The sequence below is a fragment of the Ixodes scapularis genome, unplaced genomic scaffold, assembly GCF_016920785.2.
Source record: "Ixodes scapularis isolate PalLabHiFi unplaced genomic scaffold, ASM1692078v2 PGA_scaffold2__306_contigs__length_199485367, whole genome shotgun sequence".
Lineage (NCBI taxonomy): Eukaryota > Metazoa > Arthropoda > Arachnida > Ixodida > Ixodidae > Ixodes > Ixodes scapularis.
Genome location: NW_024609857.1, coordinates 120401169 through 120427800, shown reverse-complemented (window position 1 = coordinate 120427800; position 26632 = coordinate 120401169). Strand labels below are relative to the sequence as shown.

The following is a 26632-nucleotide window of genomic DNA, read 5'->3' as shown; positions in this document are numbered from 1 at the left end:
GAATTCCTACTGCTCAAGCAGGTGGCGTTCGATGAAACGGCGTTCGATGAAACGGCGTTCGATAAAACTGCGCTTGATAAAACTGCTTCGATAAAACGGTGTTTTATGAAATGGCGTTCAAAGAAATATCCGGACCCACACCGATGAGTACTATCAAGTTTGTTCGGGAAACAAAAATACAAGCTTCGTTTACCAAGCTGCTGCAAACAACGGTTTGGCTCAGGATTTATATTAAAAAACAAGGGTTTTGAAAACATTTTGATAAGGACCTAGTTTTTGCTTACTCGATTTTTCTCGACTTGTTCAGCTTCCAAAAATATTTCTTGAACACATTTTTCGCAAGTCTCTTCACCACGTAGTGGTTCGTTCACAGGATTAAATTTTTGGGATTGATTTCAAATCGAGAAATTAAAACATCGCTAAAATTAGGTAGTTTTCAGTAATTTGATTAAGTCCCGTACGCAGGTGTGTATTGGATACATTGATCCAGTAATGCCTCTTCTGTTTTTTCGTTTGGCTAACGCTTGACTAGCGAAGCAACAGCAGACCTCACATAACAACTGTGAGTGTGTTAAAAAAATTTAGTTGGTGATGGAGTTCACTCCTAATTCTGTTTATAGTGTTAGTCAACTAAACAAGCAGGCACAGTGCTGTCTTTGGAGTATTTGCTAACTAATTTAAAATTCACTTTTTTTTAGGCTCATTTTGAGGACAGCAGTTTCGAACAAAACCGGCAGGACGGGTTGAAAAAACTGAGGCCGGATGCTGTTCCAACACTTTTTCCTTATCGTGGTAAGTTTTAATATTGTGTAAGCCTGTTCATAGGTCTATTTGAGTGGACTTCTGAACTTCCAAGGGTTTATTTTTGTGTAATGTTTTAAAACTATTCTTTCCCAGCATTTTCTTGTTACACAATGCATGCTTAATGTAATATTCTCTCTGAACTACAGTCTTATATTCTCGTCTTTTGTAGACTTCGTAAAAAGAAATATAGACAGACTAGTTCTCACAGTACCAAGATCGTTAATTGTTAAACAGTTTGAACAACTAGACGTGATGCGCAAACAGTTTGGGTCCGCAACCTCTAAAGCGTTTGAATGCCGCCTGGCAACACTCTATTATTTATTTCATAGCATTCTATCTAGTACCTAAGGACTGATAAAGAAAACCTGTATATTTTTAATATTGTGTTTTTTTCAGTCTCTTAAAAATGCATATGCATTAATACTAATGTATATATGTTTATTGACTTTTTACAGCCATCCCAAAACACAGAAAGGCCCCCAAAAAGCGTGCTCAGGGATCTACAGCCATTCCATCACCACCAACTCTACATGGCAGCACAAGCGACGCGAACCGTGCTGCTTCACCTATGCGTGCTTGTACAGTGATGGCTACCCCACTGCCAGAAGCTCTCGACGTCACTGCCACAGACACTGCTCAGTCCAAGCGTGCGTGTGCAGCAACAGCCGTTCCATTGCCGTTAACCTTTGACGACAGTGTAACCACCAAGGACAATGCTCCTCGATCAAAGCGTATTTGTGCAGCGGCAGACATTCCACTGCAACTTGCTCTCGCCGACATTACAAGCAACATAAACAACGCTGCTCAGTTCAGGTATGCTTGTGCAGCAACAGCCATTTCTATGCCACTAGCTCTCGACATCTCTGCAAGCAGCACAGACAACGCCCCAGCCAAGCGTGCCTGTGCAGTGACGATAGTTTCAATGCCATCAGCCCCCGACGAGAGCGTAACCACTACGAACAGTGGGTCCGATACTTGCTGCTCATCGGCAGCCTTTTTACGGCAACCAGTTCTCGACAACAGTGCAAGCGACATGGACAATGCTGCTCAGTCCGAGTATGCTTCTGCAGTGACAGCCGTCCGTCAGCCACTAGCTTTTGATATCTCTGCAAGCAACACAGAAAATGCTTTATTCATGCAGGATTGTACAGCGACAGCCGTTTCACTGCCCTTAGCCCCAAACGACAGTGCAAGTACCACAGACAATGCTCCTCGGTCAAAGCATACTTGCACAGTGACAACCGTCCCACGGCAACAACCACCTCTCGACAATGGAGAATGTGACCCGGACCACCATGCTCGATCTCCCCTTTTCATTACCCCAGAGCCCAGGTCTGAGCTTGTTTGTTCTACTGCATTGGAACAACCCGGTGGTTTTCCAGTTCCAATTGTTCAGGAGCTGAAGGAAAAATTGCAGCCTGAAGTCGGGTCTTCAGAAGGACTAACAAGCTCGTCCGCTGTTTTCACGTTTGGAAGTAGTAACACCCAAAGTATGTTACTGATGCATCGCCAAAACTCCGAGCTTCGAAAGAAAAACTCCGATCTAGCCCGGAAGTACCGAACCTTGCAAAGGCTCCATGATGAAGCCAAATCAAGACTGCGAAGTCTCACAAAAAAACTGACATCAGCTCAGAAAGAAATAAGTGCTTTGAAAAGTTCAAGATTTCTGACCACAGACCAAACAAAGGCTTTGACTGTGAAATCAATGAAGGGACATAAGTGGTCAGAGAAGACTATTCGAGTTGCCCTTCAAATCAAGCACGCATGCGGTACATCAGGGTATGAACTGCTGAGGTCCCTGTCATATCCGCTACCCTCGAACAGAACGTTGATTCGGAGACTCCAACACATTAAGTTTCTGCCTGGGGCTCTTGACGAAGTTTTTGAAGTGCTAAAGCGGAAAGTGCAGACTATGGAAGACATAGAGAAAGACTGTGTTCTCTTTATGGATGAGATGGAGATTAGTCAGGGATTTGACCACGACAGTTCGCTGGATCGTATTTTTGGAAGCACCACACTCCCAGAATCCCGTGTGAATGTTGCGAACCATGCCCTTGTGTTTATGGTTGGGGGATTAAACACGCGGTGGAAGCAAGTGATTGCATACCACTTCACTGGACGATCAACTGATGAAAGTGCTTTGAAGGAGCTTGTCTTTCATCTCATTGAACTATGTTTCAACATCTCTCTCAAGGTGCTCATAGTTACAAGTGACATGGGATCAGCAAACCGTGCTGTGTGGCGTCTGCTCAACTTTTCAAATCACAGGCACTCTGAGACCGTGTGTTCTGTCCCGCACCCACACCTCGACGGGAGACAGCTCTATTTCATGGCTGATCCAGCGCATGTTTTAAAAAATATTCGTGCCCAACTGCTTCGTTCAGAGACCTTTACTTTAGGAGAAGAGACTCTGAGAGAGCACAACCTCCCAGGAGGGACCGTGGACATCCACCATGTTGAAGCTGTTCTTGCATACGATGCAAACAATGAACTCAAAATCGCCAACAGGCTTTCTGGCATTCACATCAGCAATGGACATTTCACAAAAATGAAAGTGAGCATTGCTGTGCAATTGTTCCGTGAGGCTCCTCCCGCAATCCGCTACCTAATTCAGCAAAAAGTCTTGCCGCCTGAAGCTGAGGCAACAGCCTGGTTCTTTGATTTAATGACTAGGTGGTACACCTTGATGTCGTCACGTCACCCAATATTCGCTCTGAGTCATTTTGATGCTGCAAAGCACACGGAAGCACTCGGGACTTTGGACCTGGCAATCACCACCTTCTGTCGGATGGACATGGGAGCAACAGCTCATTGGAAACCGTCGCAGGCCGGGCTTCTTGTTTCTACCACTGTTGTTCTGCGCCTGTCTAACGAACTTCTGAACAGGCACAACTACAAGTACCTTCTCACAGGCAGGTTGAGCCAGGACTGCCTTGAGAATATTTTCTCTGTGCTGCGACTCAGAAAACCCGTGCCAAGTGCATATGACATTAAGTGTGCTTTGAAGTTGATCTGTGTCAGTCAGTTTCTCTTCACCCCGACATCTTCCAGCTACAATGTTGATGACAGCATGCACCTGGCTGACCTCCTTGATCCAGCCCTCAAGAAGCAGGTGCAAGATGTCAACCAAGAGTCTGAAGAGCTGGAGAACCTGTTCGTGTGTGAACTAACTGCAGTCGAGTGCGACATTCTGGCCTACCTGGGAGGTTTTATTCTTAGGTTTGTCAAGAAGTCTATTGGCAACTGTGAGGACTGCGAAGGTGTCCTAGTGTCGGATGGTAATGATACGCACAGCAGTTTGATTCATTTGAAAGAGTATGTCAAGGGTGCTGGGAACCTTGTCTACCCCAGCCAAGCTGTGATGAGTGTCCTGATAGAGTGTGAAGAGAACATCAAGGCTTTTACCCAACTAGATGCCATCTTGACGCTCAAGGCTCCATTTGCCACTATTCTGGAGTTCCTGCGCAAATCTGTAACATTGGAGTTAGGGTGCTGTGACATACACAAAGCTTGTGTGGAGAAGATTCTTCTTGAAAAGTATGTCAGAACAAGAATCAGGATTCACCTGCGACAGCAGTACGCACAGGAAGTAAACGGAGCGTCGAGCAAGACATGTGCTGCGGCAAACTTGAATTAACCGCTGAATGGTGTGTTTTATCACGAAGAGTACTTCTCAATTCAGTGACATTGTGATTTATTGGTACATGTTGTCACCAGTGAGTGATGAATTTGCTTTCTTGTAAATATTATTTGGTCTTTTGCCTATACTCTTATTTTATGCTCTTATTATTGTCTGCTGTCCTACTTCAGAACATGTGTGTCACGTGATTTGTGCCCTGCAGGTCTTCCTAAGTATTAAATGTTCATTAAGTTTCATCAATGTAGCAGGCTGCATTCATTTACACTGCACTACACTTTTAGCACGAACACGCCACCAGCGCTTTTTCTCATTTTGCTCGAATAGTGGATTAAGAGATGCAAATTTTTGTCGCATAAGTTGATGCCCGAATGAGCCCTTTCCACTACATAAGTAGCTTTGGTGATATCATTTTTTTTGTAAAAGTTGAACAGTGAAAACCGGGTATTGCTTCTTTACGCTAACAATGTCATGCTGTGGACATTGTCTTTTTTAACGTGACACATTCTTTGGCTAGTTCTAGATTTCATGAAGCCAGATTTGCGAATGTTTATCAGCTTTTCTAGCTATCTTAGTTCCCTCTCATACTGACTCGTTCACCGGCACAAAGGGAATCTTTTTCCTACTGCTGAGCAAAATGATAATGGTAAGGTCAATGACAGGACAAGAACCGGCCCCTAGTCATCTTTTCTGATGACCAGCATCCAGCACGTGCTCATTGCCTTCTGTCCTGTTCTGGCTGCACGTGTTCACGCTCAAACTTCACGAGATGCGAAGAGTTATCGAAGGTCGGGAATCTCATGCTAGAGGAATGATCAGTGGTGTAGCTACGCCATCCGGCGCCCGGGGCCCTTATGTCTTTTGTCCTTACCCTCCACTCCCCCCCCCCCCCCCCCCTTCCCTATTGACTCCCTGAGATCGCAACCTACCGGTAAAGCGGGGCGGGGCTGGGGGTGCTGGGTGCTGCCAGAGGTGCAGTGGCGTAGCCACAAAATATTTTCGGAGGGTGTTTCAAGGAGCTGGTCAAATCCCACAAAAAATATACATATATATATATATATATATATATATATATATATATATATATGTATATAACGAAATAAAATTGGGGGGGGGGGGGGGGGGGCGGGTTCTGGCACCTGAACACCCCCCTTGGCTACGCGCTTGCAGAGGTGGCACCCCCCCTCCCCCAATAACCGTCCCCCTTGACCCCCCCACCTTTGCTACAACACTGGGAATGATCGTGACTGAAAAGCCCCTTTAACGTTTTTGTCCTAGTCAATTAGCTCTTCACCAGAACAGGTCGCAAAATTCAGGGCCTTGAAGAATTCATTGGCAACTTTCCTCCAAATATGTCATATTAGTCAAATATTTTTATTAAAATTTCAAGTCTAATAAAAAAAAACTAAGAAAAATGCGTTTTCATTTTTTACTCCAATTTGCAACTGTAAACCGTAATGGGAAAATGTGGACATAAAGGTTATTTTAGGAGAGTTGCTGCCTTTTTTATGAGCAATTTTAGTTGCATACGACATTTTTGGGTGAAAACATTGATTTATTTATCGTATGAATGAGCCCCAAAAACTCGCCTTTTAAGCTAAGTACCACCACCCATCACCACAAAACAGTTTTTCTGCTGCTAAATGACGTAAAAAGTCACTGTACCAACGAAATCTGTGCAAATTGCTACCCCTGCACCGTTTTCCACGCAAAAGCTGGGGACCAAGATGGCGGCTCGTCAGGTTTGGCGGCCGTCTGAGCGGGCGTTTGGCAACAATGGTTGGAGTTGTCACTAGAGCACTATATAGCTCCTACGGAGCAGAGTAGCGCAATCCTTTGAACCCCGTGTTTTGCCGACAACATGGCCGACAGAGCGGCTCGGCGCGAGTCACGTGGTACTCAGGGTTCCAAGAGGCGGCCCGCCCTATGGGAGAATACATGGAGATCGACATAACACGGCTGATTAAAAAACTAACGGCGAGGTCACATTTTTCAAAGCTAGCCTGTCGTGAAGTTAGTAAAGCGCTAAACACTTTATCAAAGTTTTAATAATATCGGATGCGTGTGCAAATTTTGAGAAGGCAATTTCCAAGGCAATGGCGTTTGAAGCAGACGATTTTTGCTCGCAGCGGAGATGGGCTTTTCGGGTTGGCCGGAGCGGGTCACGTGAATGGTGTGACGTCGCCGTGTCGTCTGCTGCATGATGCCGCTCAGGCAATTTTTTAAAAAAAGTTACGTCCTTGTATGGCACAAAACTTATCGCATATTATTCTAAAATGTTTCATCATTATGTCAAAAATGATTTCCATTCCGCACATCCCCACAAAACTGAAGAAACAACGATTTTCTCACGTTCTCCATGCATTTCTGACCGCAGTTGGAACCTCCGGGCGTTCGCCGCTAGTCGCCGAGAGACGGCGTTCTAGATTGCGCTACTCTGCTCCGAAGGAGCTATATAGTGCTCTAGTTGTCACCACCCTAAAAGACGGAGTCGGCTCTGGTGTACGTTGCTTGGGCCTGCCATCTGGCGGCAACTCGTGTAACTTCATGCAGCAATAATGGCAGAATTGGCAGAATTCTGCAAACCGTGCTGACCACACTGTGCACAGCGCCAGTTCTTCGCTGCTTGCTGTGATCTAATTGTGCACTCTTTTGAGGTCGACTTTAGGTATCACGCATTCGACTATTGTTTACCGGTTTTTCGTAACGTGCGATGCGTGACAAGGGGATCGCGAAGCGAGGAATAGCAAAGGTAGGACGTCGAGTACGCGGAGATCGTCATTGCTGTGAGCATTGCGGGGTCCGCGGGGTTTGGCCGTTTTCGTGTAAACGTCTGAATGTCGACGATGCGAGGTTGGGCTCGGAGCGCGAACTTCCTCACTTTCGCGGACAGTTGCCTTTGGCAATAAATAACCATACGCGAGAGCTTGCGTCAGTGTTTTCATTTGCCGTCGAAAGACGCCATTTTAAAATGCGGCTGAAAGGGAGGCCACATTCCTCCATCAGCGTAAATCATGTAGCAAATGTTGCTCCCCTCGATGATGGAGGAAGTTTGCTCTCCTGCTTGCAGGGAGGAAAGTTGCTCTCTTTCTAAAGGAACATACGTTACAAGATCGTTCCTCCCTTTATGGAGGAATATACAGACCCTTTTTTCTAAGAGTGTAGGGTGCCTCAATAGAGAGTTTTAGTAGATCGTTCCGATACCTCGGATAGCCCCGATAACGATGCCATGCATGCGCGAGGGAGGCGGTGGCGGAGTATCGGGTATCGTTATCAGAGTCATGGAAACGATCTACTAAAAAGCTCAGCATTCCCGCTAAAACAACCTCCCCTGCTTCTCTCACGCCACCTCTCTCTCTCTCTCTCTCTCTAATGTCCTTCTGTTTAGGGTGATGCCAATCTTTGTAGTACCCGATGCCGACAGCACGCGCTCACGGGGAAAATACAAAGAAATCCACGAAAACAAAATGTCGCCATAGCACAGTCAGCGCCAAAAAAGCGTGCAGGGACACGCTCTTTTACGGGCTTCTGAACAAAAAATAAAAATAAATTGTGCGAGATGCGACCACCCTAAGCAAAGCGCACATGAAGGCACCCTAGCCTGGGGTCTTTAACGTGCATCACGCAGTAGTATTATACGACCGCACGCCAGTACGATGCTCCTCCAAACCGAAACGGGCAGGGGTGGGGATTGAACCCAGTTTCCTCGGTTCTGCAGCGCGAGCTTTCGCTCCACGTGCTCCGAGCTGGTGTGCGCTAGCCACCCGACCACCGATCCCCTTTTCTTTTTCTTTATTGCCAGGCATTAATGATTCACAAAATACACCTTCAGAAGCACTTGTGAAAAAGGTCAAGCTTACTTTACGACTGACGCACGCTGATTAGCAAGATATTAAAGTGACCAGTCCGTCTAGGCCTGGCTAAGGTCACTGGATCCTGGGAAACTAAAGCCAAGCTCCCCGTGTGGTCGCCATCTTGGTCCGTAAAGTGAGCAATTTCTCCTTGACCCCGACGTTTTCGGTGAGCCGATCTAGATTCGCTGGTGACGGGTAGCTTTATGGAGTGGTTTTTTCGTACACCGAGACTTTGCTAACCACAGACCGGCGAAACAAGCGTACACCTTCGTACCTGGCCGGTTTTCTCGAAGCGATAGTAAACCCATTTTGGTAAACCACGGTGCCTAGGAAGGAAAAAGTACCTAGGTACTGTAATAAACGGCTGGATATAGAACAACAATAATTATTTTTGATGGATGGATGGATGGATGAATACGGCTGAGCCCTTTGGATCGGGCGGTAGCTTACGCCACCTAGCCATTTTGCTTTACCATTTAAGCTTAGAATATTTAAATGTGAAATCTATATTCACTCCGCAGTGCAAAGAAAGTGAGGCTATGAAACCCCCTTGCCATCAGTGAATAAGAAAATACCTAGTTTTCTCTCGATTTCTGCCACCATTCACTTAATCTTTGCTTGGTAATCTCTACAGTCTTGAAATCCACTCTCTTTTCACTGTCTCTAAAACCCAATGACTTTATTAAATCTATGTTGTCTTCGGTAGGCATAGGGTGAAGCCCTTTACAGTAGAGTATCAAGTGCTCAGCCGTCTCGTCCTCCTCTCCACAAGCAGTGCACACTGTATCCATTTCCTGGTACTTCACTCTGTATGTTCTGGTTCGCAGAACACCCGTCCTCGCCTCAAACAGCAATGAGCTTCCCTAGAATTATCATAAATGCTTTCTTTGGCAATAACTTTTTTGATTAATCTATAGCTTTCCAGAGCCGTCTTTGTCTGCATTCCCTCTAGCCACCGATCTCTTTCTGTGGCCTTCACTTTCTTCTTAACTGAGACTTGCTCTTCCGTATCTTCGCTATAGCCCAAAAACTTTCCTCTTAATTTCCTAGTGCGCTGTCTCCACTTTGTGTCTACAGTCCTCATGTATAAATAGCTGAAAACCTTTCGTGCCTATTGCTCCCCATCCATTTCCTCAAATTCTATCTTGCTCACCGCTTCCCTGCTCTCAAATGACGCCCATCCCATGTCTCCTTGTACTCCCTGGTTTGGCGTTTTGCAATGCGCTTCCAAAGCCAGTCTACCTACTCCGCGCTGTTTTATTTCTAGTCTCGCATGCACTTCGGATTTCATGCATAGCACTGCGTTCCCAAAAGTCAAGCCAGGCACCATGACCCCTTTCCAAATCTCTCTCACCACCTCATACCTGTTGTAATTCCAAAGTGCTCTATTTTTCATTACAGCTGCATTTCTGTTGCCCTTACCTATTATATACTTTTCATGCTCTCTGAGATATTCTGCACCATCACATATCCATACTCATTGATTGGGCAATAAGATGCGCCATCTATCGGTGAAACAAGCCAGTCATTTTGTTTATCCTCTTTTTCCGCTGGTTCAGAGCCGTATATGTAGAGAGTTTGGCCATTCGTTGGGAAGTATAGGAGACAAATGAAGCGGCTCCATTGGCCGAAAGCGGGCTGGGCGTGTTCCAGGGCGTCTTCAGAAATTCGAATGTGACCAACCAGAAGCCGGAAATAATACCCTGGCGGTGGTCGCGAAAAACAAACCTGATAACTGCATTGGAGTAACTCTCGATGGCTGAAAATATGGTACACAAGATGTTTCAATCACACTCATCTAAAATGATGGTGGAAGAGTGCGACTAGCGGAAAGATCGACATAATCCTTACGCCAAACGCCGAGCGCCGGGAATCTGCCGTCAGAGCGGTCACACTCTGTCCGCGCAAAACAGAGTTGAGTGGCGCATTCGTTTCTTACATCTTTCTGCATGATCATGATGAAACAACACGTGAACCCTATTTTCAACCACAAAGAGTTACTACACTTCACTCTTACGCACTTATTAAAACCATATACGAACATAGACCTTCGATGCCTTCGATGATCGATCGGCTCAGAACTGTTTCTCGCTACCACCGCTAGGGGATTTTTTTGGGCTTCTGGTTGGTCAAGAGAGCATGCCAAGCCCTCTTTCCGAATCTGCCACACGCCCTGGCTCTGCCCGCTCCTCCCATTGACCAAACTCTCTACATATACGGCTCTGCGCTGGTTGTTATCGATCTAGTATGGTATTTTAAGTCAAAATATAGTAATGTTGTACTTGAAGACCAATTTATTTGCTTCCGATGGTACGAAGAAATTTTAGCTACTATGCCATAGTTTGTCGACGAATATTCGAAAATCTAAAAAAAATTTCCTTCAATATGTTTCGCCATAAACAACGGATAACGTTCCCGTGTTCCTTCCAGTTTGGCAACGCCGGTGCTGTAGTCTCGTTTTTGTTCCTGGCGACGCACGTTTCTGCGATTCCTGCTTATTTCAACTGTTTGCCCTCTCTTCCGTTTGTCCAACCGATCCACCGGTGACGAGAAGCTAAGCTTCTCGTCACCGTTGAATCGCTGGCCACCGGGGATATGTAGAAACCTCGATGCTGTCGGCACACTGTCGGTGCACTGCGAACAAAAAAAAAAAAAACAGTACAATGTCCCAGCTGGATAGCTAGGTTCGACATTGTACAGGTTCTTTTTTTTTAGTACACGGAAGTGACGTCATCACGTCTGATTGGTTGGAAGCAAAAGTGACGTAATTTCCCTAGAAAAATGTGGGCGGAGTCGGCTACCGGACGTGACAACAAAATGACGTTTCGTTTTGTACCGAGTACGTTTCAAAAGGTACTTGCTCGGAACTAGGTGTCATTGGCAGCATGTTTTCGGCGGCGAGGCGTCGCCGTCTCGTCAATTCGACTTTTTCTTTAATAGAGCTTTTTTTTTCGCCGGAAAGGCTGTATCGGGAACACCGCGATGCATTCGAGCTCCCAGAGGAGATCTTTCGGAAGCAATACCGCCTGCCCAAGATCGTGGTGCGGTGGTTGTGCGACGAACTTCACGAGGAACCGGAGGTGAGGAGAGTGCGTACCTCGTGGACGGTCATGACTGTGGAGCTTCAAGTGTTGTGTGCACTGCGCTTATACGGCACGGGGAGCTTCCAAGGCATGGTGGCGAGCGACGAACACGTAGCGCGGGACCAAAAGACAGTCAGCGTTGCGGTCCGCGCCGTGTCCGTCGCTATCGTGCGTCGTCTCGGGGTCCAGCGTGGCTGGATCCACTTCCCCGAGACGCCGAGCGAGAGGTTCGACGCGGAGAAGGGCTTCAGGCTGCTCGGCAGGATACCCGGCGTCAACGGTTGCGTGGACGGGACCATGGTCTCCATCGTCGGCCCGTCCAAGAACGACCCCACCGTCACGAAGGCGGCGTACTGGTGCCGCAAGTGCTTCTACGCCCTCAACGTGATGGTGGTAAGTACACTCATGTTACGTTGTCAAAACGCGCCCCAAATCTCTAGAAAAAAAAAAAAAACGTATTGCCGATACGGTTTAAGTATGCCGTTTTATGACTGCGGGCTGTGGGGTCTTAGGACTGCGTGAGCGTGTGCTCTACGTAGCATGTGAGCCGTGAGACGCTTCTCCCAAAAATAATACTTGTCTGTTAAAACGTGCAAGCTTCCGTAAAAAACAAAAAAAAACAAAAAAACACATTATTTTTGTTTTAAGGTAGTTAGTTGTACCTTGCATCCAGGAAGGTGTGTTGACATGCATGTGTCAGACAAAATAACTTAAAAGGTTCTGAAATTGCGACTGATTTGTGAACCATAAGTTCAATCTACTACTTGTGGATTCAGGTAATTACATGTCAATATCTCTCTCACTTTCAGGTGTGTGACGCCGACTGCCGGATAATGTGCATCGACCCACGGTATCCCGGGTCAGTGCACGACTCCTTCGTGTGGCAATTTTCCTGGCTCCGAAACTAACTCGAGCAAGGGCAGCTGCCACGCGACGGCCGGTTCCTGCTTGGTGTGTATACTAAATTCATTCCTTACGCACACGGTGGCTCCCACTGCTTGAAAGCCACAGTACCACACGTACTGTGCTTGTTGTGAGGCACACAGACACAGTTGCTGGAATTCCTTGAAGTGAGACAACACCCAAAGTTTGGCCATTAATCTCTGTTTATGTCCACATAACTCTCACACGCTGCAGGCTACGAAAGCCACACTACACCAATCTCACGACAGTGATAGACTGCACAAGGCATGCGACCGCAGTGCGAGTCGCTGTCCGGTTCGGCCCACTCACTGTTACTGTCTGCCTGTACCTTCTTGCTGGTTGGTTTTTGCATGAAGTTGGAGCTCTTTCACTGATCCCTGGGGGCTCGCCTGGTCGCTTTGACGGTCTTGAGCTTGTACGGAATGGGATCGATTCCTCCTTGGCCACTTGGGGCTCGCCAAATCTGTCCTCGGGTCGTCTCTGTCCCACACACTGGATTCTTTTCCCTGACCCTTCTTCTTCGGTCTGCCCATATAGCTCCTCCTATTAGACCCTCCGTGTCCCAACAGGACCTGACTCCTTTCCAATCTAACCACCCCCTTTCTTTTCCCCATCTCCAACTCCACCGAGGATTAGGAAAGAGGTTCGTCGAACTGGCGCATTATCCCCTTGCTTGCCAAAGACAAGGCCAGCGTGTTCTGCTCTGCCCGTGCCTAAGATCACGGCCACACTCCCAAAAGCAACAGAGCTTTTATCTGTCGGATGCAAGGGCCTAATAATGCACTTGCATACAACACAGAACCCCTAAGGAATCGTGCACACATCCCATACAACCCACCAGGAAAACACATAGTTACATGAAATAACAGGGAGTTTGCAGGCAAGCTGGTGTTAATCATTATGTAAACTGATACTGTAGTGCAGAAATATTAACACACTTTTAAGTCACACTTAAGTTACATTATAACTGACATAGTTGCACACAGCTGTTTTTGCTGTTTTCTTGAATTCATTTTAAAAAGTAAAGAATGTAATATGTTCCATCCTCTACATGTGGAGGTGACAGCGGCTACCCCTTGGAGCCTTGGCTCATCACCCCTGTCCCCGGGAACCACGCGACCTCCACCGCTTGCGGCCGGTTTAATAAGGCGCATTCCTCGATCCGGTCTGTTGTGGAGCGCTGCATCGGGCTGTTGAAAAACAGATTCCGGTGTCTGCAAAGGCACCGGGCTCTGTATTACCACCCTTCAACAGCCACCGCCATTATTTCGGCATGTGCAGTGCTCCACAACATCTGCCTTGCATCGAGCGAGCCAGAACCGGAGTCAGACTCCGACCCTGAAGAGTCAGAATCGGAGTCTGAGCCGAGCTCGGAGAGGTCAGCGTCGGCTCCCGAGAGGCTGGCTCCTGCCGGCCCTCCGGTCGGCCTTCCGGTCGGCCTCTCGGACAGGGGGAAGGCTCTGAGGCAGCGCCTTGTCGCCCGGTTCGGAACCCGCCGCAGACGTGCCCGTGCGGAGCGCCACACGCAAGGGGTCCGCCGCCACGACGGTAGTCCCGAGTACACCGTCGGGAAGCCCCTCAGCGCCCTCGCCGCGGTGGTGCCCAGCATGGACGCCGCCAGCGACAGGGAACTTCTCGCCACCACGACTGAGGTCCTGACCACCAAGGACCCCGTCACATCCTTGCCCTCAGTGAAGCCCTCCCCGTGGAAGCCGTAAAGTGCACACATCGCTTCCTGCTCCACAGTCATGGCCGTCCACAAGCTACATACTCTCTTCCGCTCCTACACCTTGTGAAGTTCGTCGCACAGCCAGCGTGCTGCCTCCGGATACGTGTCGAGTGCATCGCGGTGAAATCGATACAGCCTTTTTTTTTATTTTTATGAGCAGAAGGCACGAGACGCAGTTTGACAGTGACAGAAAAGGTTCGGAGGTTTAGTTGCCAGACCAACAGGTCATCTGGATTGCCCCTGCAAAGAACTCAGAATTAATTTAGACTACCTGTAGAAAGGAATGCTTGCTTTTGCAGAGATTGCTTTCTTAGTTGCTGATTGAACCAGGGTTATTGTTGTCAGGGACATTGTTTCATTTTACAAATGCTTCAAAGCGTCTTGCCTTCTGCTCCATTTTATTATCTCTTTTATGGTACTTCATCAAAGTTATGTGATTGTGTTATCTCAAGACAGTGCACATGTAGTTTGTTTTGAAAATTGCTTTATTTCTTAAAGAAAACTCTGTGACTTCATGAATAAAAGTGTGATAAAATGGAATGTAATATTTCATTCTTGGAAGTAAAACTGAGCATCGACTGGAACCATGTAAACAATTGGGCAATCTGAAGTATATATCACAGATATCTTGTTGAACACTCTGGTCTTATTTGAGCACAATAGTTAAAAACAGCCATAGCAAGTTCTCGAAAGATACAAAAATTGTTTCTGACTAAAGCAGCCGTCACTCGCGCGCTCCCGTTGGTTCCGCCGACCCCTCCGCTGCCCCCGGCACCCCCGGCACCCCCGGCGCCTCGTGGTTCGACATTTTGGTTTGAAGAAGGCGCGTAGCGCACATCCCGCATAATATTGGAACAACTTTCTCTCCAATTAATTCTTAAATGTATTGCAAAAGGACACAAAAAAGCGGTTTGTTTTAACAACGCACAACAGGTTTTGATTGTTTTTCAATACTTTCACCTGTAATAGAACAGATGCGACGACCAGCGACGCACAGGATTGGTTGCCGTTCCTTTGCTAAACGCAGGAACTGCTCCCCGCGTCGTAGTGAATCCTACCCCGTATCCCGCGCGTAGGGACGCCTCAGGGAATGCGTAGCTCCTTCCGCTCGTCGGGGGTTGGCTCCGAACGTCGCTCAAACGGGTGACAGGTGTCAAGTTTGCGATAACGTAGCGGCGTCAAAGTGGGCAGAGCCGCCACGTGAGTGTTGCTAGGATACGTTCCTCCTTTCCATTACGTCACTTCCATGTACCTTTTCTCAAATGTCCAACCTAGCGATCCTGTTCACCAGGAACGAAGACTTTATCGTGGATAACCCCCTTTCTCCGCAAAGTAATCGCTGCTCACGAGTTGGCATGCATAGTGTAACAAATTAAACGTGTTAGAATAAATATATACCAACACTCGTTCGCAAAACACTTTTTTACTCACCATAAAAACACTTGCAAGGCTTATGTACCGTCATATGTCTTGGATCCCGGACTGCTGAAGAGTGATGCGTTCGCGGAATGCTGCCGTCGGTTAGTTTAGTAGTCCCTCTGAACTACCGCTTTGCTTGACGTGCTAATAGGTAGATGGTGTGTCATTAATATAACAGCCGGATCGAAATTAATGTTCAGCAGAACCAAGCAGAATTATTAGCCCTCGTTGAGCGACGCCACGGCCACTTTGCTTCTAGGTACTGCTCCTCCCTCGGCGCCCCTGCATCCATGTCACGTGACCTAGAATTCCCCCTTCTAGGGACAATAGTTAACTTTAAACCACGGTTCGCGTTCGAGAAAACGGGCTCAGATGCTGTGTCGGTGTTTGGAGGCACTGAAAACTAAGTTTACTGTTTTGAAATACGCAAGAAGAACAATATAATTGTAAGAAATTCATGGAGATGGGCATGAATAATAAGTTGATGGCATACAGAGTGACAAAGACTCTTATATTGGCGAGGAACGCCTCCAGTACGATGATGCTCCATGGTAATCTTGGCGCGTCTGGTTTAGAACGACCCTCTGGAAGCTTCGAAGATTTCAATGGACCAAGATGGCGATTTCCATGGCAACGCAGACCGATTAGCCAATCGTCTTGCTAGGTTTGGGTCGTCTGTATGTTAGTATCTGTTTGTGTCCGGCTAGCAGGTAGGGAAGGCAATGACGCTACTTTCCCAGGGTCCAGTGACTTTAGGCCTGGCAACCAATCAGGCCCATCTCCCAAAACCTTATACACGAACTCAACTCTGTGACGTCACGGCGCGGTGGTGGCGCGTCGGTCGCACTTCCGGTCTAGGGCTGTGGGCAGAAATGTTAGATATGGCCCTGATATATTTTATATACGGCCAGATATGATAATATAAACAGTCACATAGGGCTGTATTTCGCCAGATATGGGAGCTAATACGGCCGTATTTCGGCATATAGGTGGGCAAATACTGCCAGATCTGGCCGTATAAGTGCGTAAATACGGGCATATATCACCATATACGCGTGCAAACCCTTACAGAAATGTCATATCTGGACTTATATTAAAAAATACAGATATGGATATATAAGGAATTGGGCAGATATGGCCAGATATGCACAATCAGGCCATATCTGTATGGATATAGCCATATCTGCCCAATTCCTTATATACCCATATCTGCCCAATTCCTTATATACCCATATCTGCCCAGTTCCTTATAAACCCATATCTGCCCAATTTCTTATATACCATATATAGACTGCTTTATAGGATCCCGTGTTTGGGTCTGGCACATAGGGTACCCACCCCATATAAAGAAATTTTCACGTGATGTTCCTTCTAGCATCACATGAAAATTATTGCCATGGGGCAGGTACCATACTTTCCAGGTCCAGACATGGGATCATATAATGCATTTCTATGAATATCCACATAATATACATTTTGCTGCTATTCCACACTGCCAAACGTGTGCTTACGTAGATATATCTACAGAATAGGCCACTGACCAATCCTTATTGCTCTGGTTCGGAATCTGTCATTCCGACAAATATGTATGCTACAAATATAGAATGCAGGCGATCGCTAGCTCGGAAACACTATAACATATCATTCGACGTCGGAAAGTAAACAGCCCTTTGGCGGGGTTGGTTGTCGAGGGAGCAGACCGAGAATATGGTTTGCAAAAGAAGTTTTATTTATAAAAGCGCCAAAACTCTAAACAAGTACTTCCCCCATTCAAGAAAAAATGATAAGAAACAAAACTGTAACATAGCAAGGACAAACATTAAAATAGACTAAAAATGTAATAGTACAAAAACACCTATTAAAATAAAACAAACGGAAGGCAACAATTAAGTTGTAAACTATACGAAAGTTTCAAAGTCGTTGATTCCTACTCACAGAGTCACAGTCCTGATTCAACTCTCCGGTCGAGCACAGCCGTTTTGACAAGGGCTTCCTTGCTAGCCTCGTCGTTGAAGTCCTTCCTCGTACCGTGTGATATGTTCAATGCCCCCAGTCGCTCCTCGCTGGCCTTGTTTTTCCATTCGGTAGCCAAGTCCTCCCGTGTGATTAATACGTCACACACGCACACAGACACAGTTGTTCGCCGTGGAAGCAATACAAGATGAAAAGGTCATACTGCTCCTTGAACACGACGAGGTCAGCACTGTTTCCCGGACTAGGAAATGACGAGGGCATCATATTTTTTACTAAAACCTCATAAAAATAAAAAAATAAAATAATGAACACATAAGAAACAAAAACAAAAGGACTAAATCACGAGAAAAAAAATGAAATAATGAACACACAAGTAAAAAGCATAAAAACACGAAGGACTTACACAGACAGCCACATTTGTTCAATTAACAATGACGTTAAATTCTGATAAAAAATATTCCTGCTGCGCTAAAGATCACCAATATGGTGTGTAAACTAGGCCACCTTGAGCAAAGCAGGAATATTTGTGATCATAATCAAATGTCATTGCGAACTCAAAAAGTGTGGCTGCCTGCGTAAGTCCTTCGTATTACTATTCTTCTGAATTCCGTGTTCATTATTGTGGCAGTTTGGGACCAGGCGGAACTTGGTGCTTTTTCCATTCTGACCTTACTTCGGACAGCTTCGTATCCATAGAAAAACCCACTAGCTTATCTACATAATCCCACTCCTCAAAAAAAGAAAGAAAAGAAAAAATTGCGTGTATGTTTATACAGTCGGAAGTTAGCTTGCCTCAGTGCGCGTCTGATGTCTCAGCTGTAGAGTAATTTAGCCGGCGCGGTACAACCGCTGGCCTGGGGTCTTTAACGCGCACCACGCAGTAGTGACACACAACCGCACGCCGGTACGATGCTCATCCAGATCGAAACGGGCAGGGGCGGGGATCCACTCCTTTTCCTTGCTTCCCTTGAGGCACTGACAAATAAAAATCAAAGGTTGGGTCAATTATGTTAACGCAATATACTTCAAACACGTAGCATGAGTGCTGGCAAGATATTTGCTGCCTTCAATCTAGATAAGCTTGGAAATTCACATGCTAAATAACAAGTAACTTTAAAGCTGAAATATATTTCGATAGAACTACAAAAACCGAAGACTAGCTCTGCAAATATAGTGCTATCTAGTACACCATAATTGAGTAGAATCGAATTACAGCGTCCCCCTTACAAAGACTGGAGCAAAACAAGTATAGACTCTGCCGTGCCACTACAACAGAAACAATGGTATTGTGATCTCGTGGAGATCAGAGTTCGAAAAAATTGTGACAGGCTTTGGCACGACAAATATGCCAATGTCATTATTCATTTTTGCATATTCTACGGTGACAGTGCAGGGAAACAATCACACACCAGATACACAGAAAGACAAGCACACGCGCTGAACGTATAACTCTTGTGTATTCGACTAATATAGATACCAAAAACTGGCGAGACACTACCTTAATTGAGTACATGCATGTACATTTCCCTAGAAGCTTGTAATTAATACTTCAAAGCCTAAAAAAAAAAAAAAAAAAAAAAAAAAAAACACCAGTAGGAAGAGAAAAAATGCTTCACCATATAAAGCAGCCTGAGTGTTTCTGGAGGTGTGAAATTCGTTACACGTACGTTGGATCATATGAAACAAGTGTACTGCAAATGATCTTTAGAGCTCGACATTTCGCGAGGAATAAATGCCAGCGTCAAAAATTATTTCGCGGGCACAAATTCTTGCGATCGGAAGTGGTATGCTATGCATTAATCACCACGGGGTGAATTCATCGCGGCACCAATTTTTGGCAATTTTTTTCTGGGTACGAACTGCAAAAATGAAGGCGTCTGCAGACGACTGGGATGGCGATAGCTACGGACTTGCTCGATCAATCAATCGCAGTTTTTGTCGGGTCCAGCTCTCAGCAGGCAAGTACGGAGAGTGGCATCGGCGATGGAGGGGCACCGCGCTCTTCCAGACATTCTAGCCTATCAGTAAACAATACGGCGGAGGGAGGAAATCAACCCCCCCCCCCCCCCCCACCCCACCCCCAATCCGTCTCCCAAAGAGTTCCGCCGCAACTGATCGACCTTAAGCGAGTAGACAGCCTCTGCATCGACGAAAAAAGAAAAACAGCCTCGCATAACACCATCCGCGCACAATTAGTAATACTGGTAAAAGCAAGCAATCTACAGACAATAACAAGCCTTTTGAACGCAGAAAATAATCTAGCCCAAACGAACAAAACACGAACTTACTTCGATCCTGTGCCATGATCTTGGCTGTTGAGCAGATTTGACGTAGTTCCACGTCCCACAGTCACTTCCGTCTTTGTCGGACACATTTGAAACTAAGGCAAACTCCACGCATCACCACTAATCGGGTAATTGGACCGTTAGCCGGCCGTGATCACAGGCATTCAAACGCACACGGCCGGCAAAACGTGCGAAAGAGAGGCCGTTGCTTCGATGGCATTGTATTCGTATCTTCAACACGTTTGAAATAAAACGATCAGCAAACTGCATTATAAAACTCATAAAAGACACAGCAATAATAAATTATTTCGCATGTCGATTTCGCGACGATATTATGAATAAGTGTTGAACATGTTGCAAAATAATAAATACGAAACTAAGCCTGCAATGATGAGAGGCTAATTCAACGGACATGCAACCTTCTAGAAAGGGAGCGGAGGTCATCCGGGCGGCGGTAGCGTAGCGTGTTGACGCTCTGGTTTTCTGAGCTGGTGGTTGTTAGTTCGAATCGCGGTAAGCGCTATTTGTTTTCTTACACTGTTTTTCAATTTTAAATGTTTTTTCTGAGCTTTTCGTATTCGTTCTTATTATTTTTAATATTTTTTCTCACCTTTTATATTTTGTTTTATTTTATTTCGTAATATTTTATATTATTTTGTATTATTTTGTATTATTTTAAATATTTTTTCTCACCTCTTTGTATTAGTTTTTATTTTAAATATTTTTTCTCATATTTTTGTATTACTTTTTATTATTTATATTTTTCTCTCACCATTTTAAAATTGTTTTTATTATTTTAAAAATTTTCTCACCTTTGTGTATTAGTTTTTTATATTTTAAATATTTTCTATGTGCATGCTGCCGTCGGCACCATTCTTCGGGGTAACAATCACGCAGAAGGTGAAAATAAAAAGTGCGAACCCACATTTGAATTGATGCAATTCAGAAACCCTGTCCCTCTTGTTTTGCCGGGATGATTCGCTCCCTCCGTGCTAATAGGTGGGTCAGTGTAGTAGGCAAACAGCGCAAGTCCTTTTAACGAAGCAATGGAATTAATAATAATGGGTACATTTAGAGAAAAATGGGAAAATGTAAGTGATAAAACTGCCACAGTGATGAAGCCAAAGTTTGTCATGAAAGCGGTCCATCTTCACCCACTATTGAAACAAAAATACCGCCATTTTAAGGCAGTAATTTAGTTGAGCTCATAGCTCATAAGCACGTTTCTTAATTTTCTGACTTCCGGAAAGTAGTATTTAATTTTGTTCTGGTAGATCAGCGCTATTCCCCGCGTGCCGCCAGGTCTTACTTATACAGGTTGCGCTCCGCGGTTTTACTTATTGTTAGGCCTAAACACTTTTTTTATTCCTGAGATTCAAGTACAGCGCGGATAATTAAACTAGCTTTCAGAAATGCTATCGTTCGGCATTGTGACATTTATTTTTCGTAGTGTCAAGGGGTCACATTCGCAAACCCAGCAGTGTGTACATCCAGAACGCATTGGTGATTGTCGTTTTTTTGAGTAAAGAAAAAAAGTTTTTATATTCGCGTTCCTCTGGTACGGTATGTCGTATAACATAAGCTATTAAAGAGACAGATACCGTTTGGCCTATGTGAACATTTAAAATATTTCTCTTAGATGATCGTTTTATATGGTAACTGCCACATAAAACAGTCAATTCCTGCCTGAAATAGCATATTTTCACACTAGATTAAAATCACCATTAAAATGACCTCTCAGGAGATTTATGTACCTCTCGTAGCGTCATAAGCAATAAACAGATCTCTTACTTTTCTAGTTCCTGGAAAGTAATGTTTATTATTGTTTTGTAGCTCAAAGCGCGTGCTCAATCATGCCACGTCTTTTTTCTTTTTTCATTCGAGGCTCCGCTATACCGTTTTTATTTTTTTATCAGAGCCAAACACCTGCGTATAACGCCAGACCTTAAGTATAGTACATCTAATTAAACTAACTCCCTGAAAAAAAGTGTCGTTCGGCGTTGTAAAATTTCATTTTCGTGGCGTAGGGGGGTCAGATTCTCAAATCCTGGACTGCAAATTTTCCTCACGGCGTTTTTTTTTTTTTTTTTTTTCGCGTTTTCGCGATAAAGCACGTCAGCCTTGCCATGGTGGGATCAAATACGCCAGCGTCGGCAGTCATTTACGAAGGATTGATCAACGCAAACATTTCCACTCGCTACATATGAGTCGCCGCAGTTCGTCGGAATCTCAATGACGTGACTGCATTGTAAAAAAAGGCAAAAAAAAAAAATAGAACGATGCCGGTCAGTAAACGGAAGTTCCCGGGGCTCGCCAGCCTGCAAACAGCAAAGCGCCAATGCCGGCCAGTCACTGAACTTCCATGTAAATACTGCCCATCAAAGACAGGAAAATACCGATGCCGGCCAGTTACTGAACTTCCATGTAAATACTGGCCATCAAAGACAGTAAAATACCGGTGCCGGCCAGTTACTGAATTTCCGTAAATACCGGCCATCAAAGACAGCATAATACCGATGCCGGCCATGTTACTGGAACCTCCAAGGAAAGACTAGCCAGCAAAGATAGCAAAAACCCGACGCCGGCCAGTCACTGTAACTTCTACGGTTGGACTGGCCAATGAGCAAGACGAAATCCCGACGCCGGCCGGGGCCGGTAGCTCCCCGGTGCCCATGGCCAGGCGCTGCCATCCTGTTACCATGGGCGGGCCGGCGTAGTCCCGATACCGGCCGACGCGGAGTGCTACCTGCATCTACACGTTGACTGGCACCATATAGTGCCATATACAGGAGTATCAGGCATCCTATACTGTCATATATGGCAGCCACTGGCACCATATATGACTTTATCTGGCAATATATATCGTCATATATGGTGTGACCTGACCATATCTGCCCTGATTTCAGCCCTTGTATGGCAATATATGACCGTATATGTCTACTTATATGCCCATATACGGCCCTATATCAAATATATCTGGGTCATATATGACATTTCTGTAAGGGAATATAGCCCCAGATAATGATGTATGGGCCCGTTTCAGTTGTGGAAGCAACAAGTTATATGTACTCGCTAAGACACTAGTTGATTGATCTATATTGCACGAGTCTCATGTAATTGGTTAACTATTGTCAACATCCTGAAAGTGAAGTTATTCCAGGTATTTGGACCAATTAATCAATTGCGCAATTTAAAGATTGAAAGACAAATTAAATTTGGTTGTACGTTTGATGTGTGACAATATGACGAAGTGCGATCGGAGCGCGAGTTAATCAAATAATGGATTTTAGTCGCAGCTCTTAGGCACCCGTTTCCGAGTTAAGCGGTGTTGGCGTCGCCATCGGTGTAACCGCCCCGCTAAATTTAGCGAGAAATTGAATTGGAACGTATGTCACGTGAAGTCAATTTTCCCGCGAAATGTGGCAGTGAATCTAATTTTTTTCATGTTTCCCCGCTAAATTGAGCGGGTAAACACGAACCGTTAGCTTACTCAAGATGCAAGACGCTACTTCACCGTCCCGAATCCTTTTTCCTTCGAACGGAAGCCTTTGCGCATGGAGTACAATACGCAGCTCTTTCAAAACTGTTCACGCAGCATCGCATCCGTTCGTTTGAGAACATCGGCGATTCATCGTGTGTTGGAAGTCGGAAGATGCGCTGTGTTTTATGTGTAACTCGTTCGTAAAAAAATTTGAAACAGTGTACACATGATTTTAAATTTATTGGTAAAATATATATATACATATTCATTTATCTATTTATTTGTCGACATCATGCACAAAAATATTCGCGTTTATTTTTTTATTTCAAATGATAATATGGGTTATACAGCGTAAAACATAGAATCTTGAAACTCGCATCGTTTTGAGTTCAAAAGCTGGAATTAATAGAGCTGTATGTTCACTCGGTATTGACAGCAGGGTAGATGCTACGCGCGTTTTAGGCCAATCGTGTCTCCGGTTAGGGTCACGTGACTATAGTCTAGAATCTGGTGACAAAGCAGGACATCGCACCTGCCTAGCGCCCAAGGCCGCACATAGCATTCACAGCACTGTCAACCTTCGTTACAAGTGACACACCCCCTTGTTGTGGCCCCATAAGATAGGCCTTTTGTTCGTGAAACCCCGTTTTGGCCTCTCCTTCGACCCTTCCCTCTCTTCCTAAGCTGAAAGCGTTGTAAAAGGTGCGTGGTCACGTGGTTTGACGGATGACGCATCAGCCGTTGCCGATCTCGAAATGCGTTTAGCCGGACCCAGTTTGGCGTGTGAATTCTCCCTCTGTGGCTGTTGCGTATGTCTGCTCCTGCAAGCGATTTCTTCAAAGAAGCCCAAGAATTTTTTGTGATGCGTTTAGTGTTCGGTTCTACAAACGACAGCTTGTGCTACATCGTGTTGAATCTTCACGGGCACCTTCTCGTTTCTGTGTTCGAGTTGTGGTTTTGCCGTGGCCGTGTCGACATCTCCCTCGGATAACACCTTTCAAGTCGCCTCTCGTCAACGTAAGTGCGCTGCAACCTACTTCGTGACAACTGATCGTTTTTCCTAAATGTATTCTTCCACATTACCTCTAGATTTAGGCCGTGTCTATCTCCTGGCAGCCGGGAGAATCATTGTGCAGAATGTTTCGGCATTGGTGCGATTGCGCTAGAAGCAGAAAGTTTCGATATGCCGCCGACAAAGTTTTGACGTGTCGCCAAAAAACAACAGCAACACAGACTCTTAATTACGCGTTCCAAAATTCGACGACCGGCTTTACGAGTCGCTTGTAGAAAGATTGTTACGATTTTGCGAAATACTGATGAACAATGGTAGGCTACCGTCATAATCTAAACCCTGAGATGAGGATAAATCAAATAACGGACAACTCTCACTGACTCAGGCTTTATATTATGATGTTTCCAAACCGGCATGCCAACATACTTCCGCTCCTTGCAAGGGTTACCGTCTCGCGGACGGCACAAACCGATCCCCTGACGGCGGCGTTTCGGCGAGCTTGCACACGGAGCCGCCGCCGACCGATCGCCGTTATCGGCGTTATGTAACGATAGGCACAGGACATCTACTCCACGAATGGGCAAAAGCCGATGCAAAGGCGTGCGCGAACGTAAACAGCGGTAGAAAAGTGCCGTTGCTCGCCGGCCGCTATGAGATGCGTGCCGCAAACTCGGTCATCCGCGGGCGTATCCCTCTGCTCCCGCTCGTACTTTCTCTAACTTGACGGACACACTGTCTCGCGGTTCATGCCGACGAAACGATCGTCGGGATACCGGGTAATCGCTACAGCCGAGCGTGGCACAGTTTACCATTGCTCCCACTGTGGAGGGTCGAAGAGTGAACTACCAGCATGGTGAATACCGTTTTTTTTTTATTCTGCAGATTTGTTTTAAAAGAAGCCGTGAACGCTACACTTATGCGGTTTGTGCGAGAGTGATACGCCCAGGGGGACGTTATGTAGTTTGCTAATATTTGCGATAAGTCGGCTAATAAATTAAAATTCATTAACTAACTTTTATTTAGTAGAAATAGACATGGTTTCAATTAGAAACTTGCTGAACGTCGTCCAAAACCCCTAAACCAGTAATTTTTAGAAAGACTGAGCGCGTGTGAAGCGCAGTAGTGCGCTGAAGTTACCACTCGTGGACCAGGTACAAGGCTGGGGCTAGATAACAGACAGAAAAATTGCGCCGGCGCCTTACCGAAACCGCTAGCCTTGTACCTGCTCCACGATTGGTAACTTTAGTGCGCTTCTCACGCGCTGAAAGACTTTCTGAAAATGACTGATTTAGGGATTTTGGACGACGCCCCGCTAGCTGCTTATTGGAACCGTATGTCTATTTTCACTAATTGAAAAGTTCATTAGTGAATTTTAATTAATTAGCCGAGTAATCGCAAAGCTTAGCGCCCACGTAATGTCCCCCTTGGCGTATAACTCACTCGTTGAAACCGCATAATTGTAGCTTTCATGACTTTTTTTTTTTAAAACAAATCTGCAAGAAAAAACAAAACAAAAAAAACCTGATATGGGAGGCAGATATACCCCTATTTGGCAGACCCAGATATGGATGTATAAAAAATTCGGCAAATCTGGCTATATACAGCTTATATAAACTGATGTGCTGAATATGGCCAGATCTGCCTAATTTTTTATATATCCATATAATTTTTTTTATATAAGGTTAGATCTGCCATTTTCGTAAGGGGATCCCCATGCCAGACGTGCATTAATGCGTTGTTTTGACAGAAACCAGACAAAAACCTGCCTTCTCGTCAAGACGAAGCGACTTGGGCAGTACCAAAAGTGTCGAGAAAGGTTTGAAGGTCAGTTTTCACGTGCTCGGTTCGTCCGAGAATCTGGATATGTGCCGTGAAAAGGGAAACGCAGACGCCGTCGGACAACGATTGCTTGGGCGGGATGCACTTTGGGTTCAATTCACAGATACTTGTGGTCATCATATTTGCTTGTTTTGGCCCAACATGAACGCCAAAAAACGTCAAGTTGTGCGGACCACCTGCGGACTACGTTCAGTGCGTCTTCAAGTTCAAACGGCCGCCTGATCGTTCGAACTGTCGTCTGCTCTTCGAAACGTTTCTGCTTGTCGTCTGCTCTCTTAGACGACGCCGGCCTGCAGATCAAATGTTGGCCCGGTACTTGCGATAAGAAGTAAGTGCAGGCCTCAAAAGACTTAAATTCGAAGATTGGTAATCAGGCTCGATGCAAACAGTAGATACAAGGAAATGTTGTTCATTGTTACCAGTGACCATCACCGACTTCTTATGCCTAATTCACTTGGTCCGATTCTGCTTGCGATTTTTAGTATCGACATCGACCATCTCAGCTACGGCTCAAGCTTTTGCAGCCCGAGCGGCGTCGCGACTGAAAATTGCGAGCGAGATCTCATCATGCGAATCAGGTTTTAGCGTACA

At 45.6% G+C, this 26632-nt stretch overlaps 1 protein-coding gene across 1 annotated transcript; it reads left to right on the top strand.

Moving 5' to 3' along the window:
• The first annotated feature begins 2296 nt into the window (after positions 1 to 2296).
• Positions 2297 to 4502, top strand: LOC115323400. Its single transcript, XM_040220175.3, has one exon. The coding sequence runs from the start codon at positions 2297 to 2299 to the stop codon at positions 4439 to 4441; it is 2145 nt and encodes a 714-aa protein (XP_040076109.2). The 3' UTR covers positions 4442 to 4502.
• Positions 4503 to 26632: the final 22130 nt, after the last annotated feature.

What these genes read in the sequence shown, in the direction of transcription:
- LOC115323400 (XM_040220175.3), top strand. Translation starts at nt 2,297, where the DNA reads ATGTTACTGATGCATCGCCAAAACTCCGAGCTTCGAAAGAAAAACTCC.